This window comes from Meleagris gallopavo, chromosome 2 (assembly GCF_000146605.3).
Source record: "Meleagris gallopavo isolate NT-WF06-2002-E0010 breed Aviagen turkey brand Nicholas breeding stock chromosome 2, Turkey_5.1, whole genome shotgun sequence".
In the NCBI taxonomy this organism is placed as follows: Eukaryota; Metazoa; Chordata; class Aves; order Galliformes; family Phasianidae; genus Meleagris; species Meleagris gallopavo.
The window spans coordinates 68,938,631-68,944,407 of NC_015012.2; the positions used below are offsets into that span (position 1 = coordinate 68,938,631).

The following is a 5,777-nucleotide window of genomic DNA, read 5'->3' on the forward strand; positions in this document are numbered from 1 at the left end:
ACACAGTTGCCATCCATCAGATCAGGCAGCCCAGGCCCCATCCAACCTGGCCTGGAACACCTTCAGAGATGGAATATCCACAACATCTCTGGGCAGCCCATGCCAGTGCCTCACCACCCTCTGAGTAAAATGTCCTCCTAATATCTAATGTAAATCTTCCCTCTTTTAGTTAAAATCATTTCCCCTTGTCCTATTACCATCTGCTTGTGTAAAAAGTTGGTTTCTTTCCTATTTATAAGCTCCCTTTCATATTTATTAGGCAGCTGTGTTCTGCCCCTATACCTCTAATCAGGCTTCATTACATGCTTCCATTCTGAAGTTCTTTAAAATACTCACTCCTAAGACAAAAGTTATCTTGACATATAAAACCAAAGATGATTTACTACCAGTCATTCAAGACTGCATTTTGATATCTCGTTAGTACCTAAAACTGTGAGAAATGTTTCTACCTGATATCCAAAGAAGACCATCCACCACATATCCAGCATGGCACGAAAGCGATCGGTCAAAGGACTGTACAAAGGTCCACTTGTTCTTCTTGGGACAATAGCGTTCTACAGTAGGTAGGACTTGACGCAACTCATTTCTGCCTCCTACTGCATACAGGTATTCGTCCACTGCTCCGAGCACAAAGTGCTCCCGGCAGTTCTTCATGGGAGCTATCTCTGCCCAGGAGTTGGTTCGGGGGTCATAGCGACAGGCAGTCCTCACAGCACAGGTGCGTCCCGTGGAGTGCTCAGCTTCCCCACCCGCCACAAACAGGAAGTCTCCCATGACGGCAACGCAGTGGTGGCTTCTCCCCATGGGCATCGGCGCAAGCTCACTCCAGTTTGCGATCCCTGCAATGTGAACGTTCTCCTGATCGACCGGGTTGAAGTAGCGCAGTTCCTTCACTTTACAGATTTCACGCTTTTTCCCACCAATAATGTAAAGAGTGTCTGACTGGAAGCGGGGTTTTGTCCTTCTGGTTTGCCAAACTGGCTGTGCATAGATGCTCTGGTGGTAAGCCAAGGCCTCATTAACAAGCGCTGTTGCAGTTTCACTAGCTTGGACGAGAGGATGAGAAAGAGCTACAGTATGCAGTGTATCCACATCCATAAGGCCAAAGCGGACGTACTGGAGAAGCTCATCCATGTACTGGTAGTGGCAGTTGTGCTCCAACCACCTTACAGCCAACTGGAAGTAGGGAGAAGGAAGGGAAAAACAAAATACCAATTATTCGGATATAATTCTGCCAAAGTTTGGTCTTTAAAATCTGTGCTTTCATTCCAAGTAGAGCTACATACTTGCCTCAGTCCATACAAAAAGTAGTCATGAATGAATGTGAGTCAACATAGAAGATACATACTAAATATCTGCCTATATTACACATAAAAACATTGTATTGCATCATTCCCCAAAAGAATTTTCGCAGTATTATCAGACTGTAATACCACTACGTGCAATATTCCTACAGTTAGTGATGCTATAGGAGAGCACAGTCTGGGATGAAGCTGCTGAAGCAGTAATACAAATATAGGGACTATGTGGTAACAGGTCCACTAGAAAGAAAAGCAGGATTCCAGTTACATGATTAGAAAAGAAACACAATACTCTCCTCCCTCTACTTTTAATTCAATTTATGAAGAAAAAAAATAAATAAATAGATAATAGGTCTTTTATTTTTATTTCCCGCTTCATTTATTTTATTAAAAAAAAATGAGAGAAGTGTAAAAGGGCCTGAGAGGAGTAGAGATGAGGTTCTGCTGGTTTGAAACTGGGAGAAAGAGGAGAGAAAGACTCTGAAACTGATCAGCAATCACGGGTGGTATCAACATCCAAAACAACACACAGATTTGAATTTACACAAAGCATATTCAATCCATCCAGGTCTGAAAAGAGGCTAGAAAGGGCCTAAATCATTTCAAGAAATGTACACATAATTCTTGAAAATCTCCAGTGGCGAAAATACCCTTATTTCCACAAGAAAACTGCCCCTCATACTCAGGTATCTTCTTGGGCAGATCTTCCTTTTAATTGTGATGGAATTCTACACCTTTCAACTCACTTGTCTCATTTTCCTTTTTTGGGAAGCCCTTGAGTTTGATGATCACTGCCTCCCATCCATAAAAGATGAAAACCAGCTTCCTTTTAGGGTTGTAGTAGTAGAGAACAGATTTAAAAGATCACGGACTGTACCAGTCTATGCCATTCTTGTTTGTATATTGTTACATGAGACCATTAATATACTACGATATTGCTGACCCATGCACTAATGACACTGCTGACATACTGCTATTCCCATCTTTTTCCCCAAAGAACTTCCACAAAGTGTCACACTTTCACTGTCATTCAAGTCTTCAAGTCACTGTTTACTTCAAGACACTGTTTCAGTCTGCCAATAATATTTCCAATCATAATTTTATTTACAAAAGTGCTTGTAGACCATTCCACCTTCTGATTGTCTGAAAACATAAAAACCTTGTTTTTACATTCTTAAGTCGTTCATAAAGACATTGGATGGTTCTAGATAAGGACAGGCTCCCTTGCTTGATTTTTTTTCCATATCCTGACAACTCTTGGATGGGGAGCTGCAACTAGTCATGCAGTAATAGCAGTTTCATCTAAAACTCACCGCCCTGTAGTGCTCATGGAGAAGTCACATGAAAAAACTGGAAAGACAGACTTCTGTCTTACTAAAGACCTTCATATAAGTACAATATATCAACATTATTGCTGCTTCTGTATTCTGTCAAAGAGGGAAGGTGACAGACTAAACCCACCTTCTTATAAAGATTAATTTGAAATGTTTTTTTCACTACTGTTCTCAACCCTCGTGAAACAAAGAATCAATGAAGGGCATCAGTAGTTGCAACAGTAGGTTAGTGAGATAAATGCTGTAGTGAGCTTCAAAACGTGCGTTAGCTGTATGTGTTTAGGCCTGAAGATAAAAGGAAGTTAATTACATACACTTAAAAGTGTTTATGGATTTGAAATCATTGAGGATTACATTGGAATGTTCTAAACAAACCAAATCTACATATCTGGTGTGTCCTATTGAGAGTTTTTGGTTAACTCCCTACCCTACGTTATTCCTCAAAGTCTTCAGAGGCACTTATATTTCCTAATTGACCAGACATTTGAATTTCACCAGAATTCAGGCTATCTTCGTTATAACAAAGACAACAAGTAAATTCACCCTGCCTGAATGATTTGTTGTTATGTTAAAGAAGAATTTATACCTCCCCTACAAGGACAGACTAAGAAAGCTGGGGCTGTCCAACCTGGAGAACAGAAGGCTCCAGGGAGGCCTGATAATAGCCTTTCAGTATCTAAAGAGGGGTTATAGGAAAGAAGGGGACAGACTCTTCAGCAGGGTCTGTTGTAATAGGATAACAGGAAGTGGTTTCAAACTACAAGAGGGGATCCTTCAAAAGCAGCACCTAAAGGTACCTTTGGTCTATACTACTTCCACATTTCCTTTTTGATGAGCAACTGCAACAGGAGAATGAAGTGCATCCTGGGTTGTATATTTTCTGTACAGGAGCTACTGGCCATCACTCAATATCACTCAGACTTAGCAGAGGACTATTGTAGTAAATTGCAGTAATTTATGAGGCAGAATTAAGAACCCTGCATATCACTGTATCACCAGAACATTCTACAGACATTTGATAATCAGCAGAGAAGCTCTCTTGGATCTTAGGGAAACAACTGAGATGTGGGGAATCACAGTTTGTTCAGAATCGCTTGTCCAGACTAACTCAAGCTACTGCTGAACACAATTTGACTGTAGTGGATGCTGTATTTCTGTGACCAACACCTAATTCCTGGTACGCCAAGGCACAGAAAAGGTGGCACGAGCTAAAAGCAATACTGTTTTTATGCCTTTGTCTTGCTAATGATAACGACTGTTACTTGACTTTAAATTCCATAATCTCTATTTGAGACACTCCTTAAAAAATAATTACGCTGTATTAAAGCTACAGGTGTAGGTATTTATATATATTTTTTCAGAGAACACATGGCAATCTCGTAGGTTGAGACACAGGGCTATGAAGCTGGTTATATGGATTTAGGGGAACTCACAAAACGAGCCTTAGATTCATACATTTCTGATGCAGTGTGCATTGTTACAGTGCTCTCTAGCAGAATGTGCTGTCTCACACCATGGAGCATGGAAGAAAACTGAGTTATCTGTGAAGTGAACTGACACTCTAGTCAGTGGATGGTTTGACAGCTATTGGAGAGCTGAAGGGGGAGAAGATCAGAAGAAAGAAAATTAAATTTCCAAACAAGTCTTTTGCATGTAGAAGAAATAGTCACTGATGGACTGTAATACAGTTCTAAATTTCCATTATTGTAAAGGAGGCAAAAGTAAATTGTACACATAGTGGAAAGAGAAATTTACACATAATATATCAGCAAACACCTGTATATTAATCAATGTAAGTTCTACCTTCACTAAGTATTTGTTTAATTTAGTCTTAGAAGTCTGGTGCCTTCAAGGAAACTCAAAAATTAACCCCATCTGTGCACTAATTACGGTGCCTATTGAGCAGTAGTGATTAGCAACTACAATCAGATTACAATTGCAGAATAAACTCAAAGCCATTATACACAGTATGACACTGCAAGGAGAGACATTCGAACTTCTCTAAGGAGGTACCAATAGCACTTGAAATTACATCTATGTTTAAAGTGCAAACAAGCAAGGAAGTGAAAACAAAGAGACTGTCCACAATTTGGAATTTTAAAATATTCGTATCGCTGCTAAATAATTTACAAAAATAAGGAAAGACTCCTACTGCTGGTATCATATAGGCAAATTCTGTTTAAACTGTAAGAAGCTTCTTTTCCTATTAATTTTAATGTATGAGTGTGTGTAAAAAGGAAGCTACAGCCAAGTACCTATATTAACTTTAATAAATAATATATTTTGCCATATTCGTCTTCTAAACTAAGTAAATGACAAAAGTAGACTCTCAGAAGGACAGGATTTTCAAGCCAGATTAATTTTCTTATTCTGAAGCCTTTACCCACAGGATTTTTCTGTTCCAAGGTGATATTATTTGATGCAGCAATGAAGTACATTCTCAAAACATCAGGAAACAGATGGAAAACGTATTGTGTGCAGTTGCAGTATACATCTAAATGTACCTTCCTGTTGGATGGTGGTTCCACTGTATGTACAATGGCAGCTTCTGCTTCCAGCATAGTGCTTCGACAGCCTGACTCACACAGTGTTGGAACTTCAGCCTTTCCCTCTCTGCCATTATGATCTATGTATCATATATATACCACAGCTGGAGAAGGCAAAGGGGCAGTGCAGGTTAAAGCTGAATTAGGAGCTTCACTCCTGTTGAAGACATCTCTGCAATGGATAGCTATCAGGCTTTTTTGGGCTGCCAATTACAGCTTTGATTCAAGAAAGATGCTGAACAGGCAAGATTACAGTGCAAAGTTTGACGTACTTGTTGCAACCAAGTTCATTTGGAAACTTTAAATCACAAAGTCAGCAACAGGGAAAGTTTGTTTCTACAGAGAAATGGCTCCTTGGACTCCTTTCTCAAGAGGTCTTGGAAACTCCATTAAAGTCATCTTTGTCTGATCTTCAGCCGATGTATTCATTGGGCACATCAGAGACCCAAAGACTGCAAAGGAATTATGTTAGTTTACACCACCTACGGCTCCTAGTAACTGAGATGAAGCAAACAAGCGGTGGAAAAACTGAGCTGTTTTTTCTAGCAACAACTGAACAGAAATATCATTTATATATATATATATATATATATATA

The 5,777-nt window shown here is 39.6% G+C and overlaps 1 protein-coding gene across 1 annotated transcript; it reads right to left on the reverse strand.

The window, feature by feature from the left end:
- Window positions 1-389: 389 nt before the first annotated feature.
- LOC104909868 (kelch-like protein 32) lies at window positions 390-5,720 on the reverse strand. Its single transcript, XM_010707566.3, has 2 exons — window positions 5,140-5,720; window positions 390-1,176 (listed from the first exon to the last, which is right to left on the reverse strand). Exons 1-2 carry the CDS (start codon window positions 5,194-5,196, stop codon window positions 418-420), a joined length of 816 nt encoding a protein of 271 aa, XP_010705868.1. The 5' UTR covers window positions 5,197-5,720; the 3' UTR covers window positions 390-417.
- Window positions 5,721-5,777: the final 57 nt, after the last annotated feature.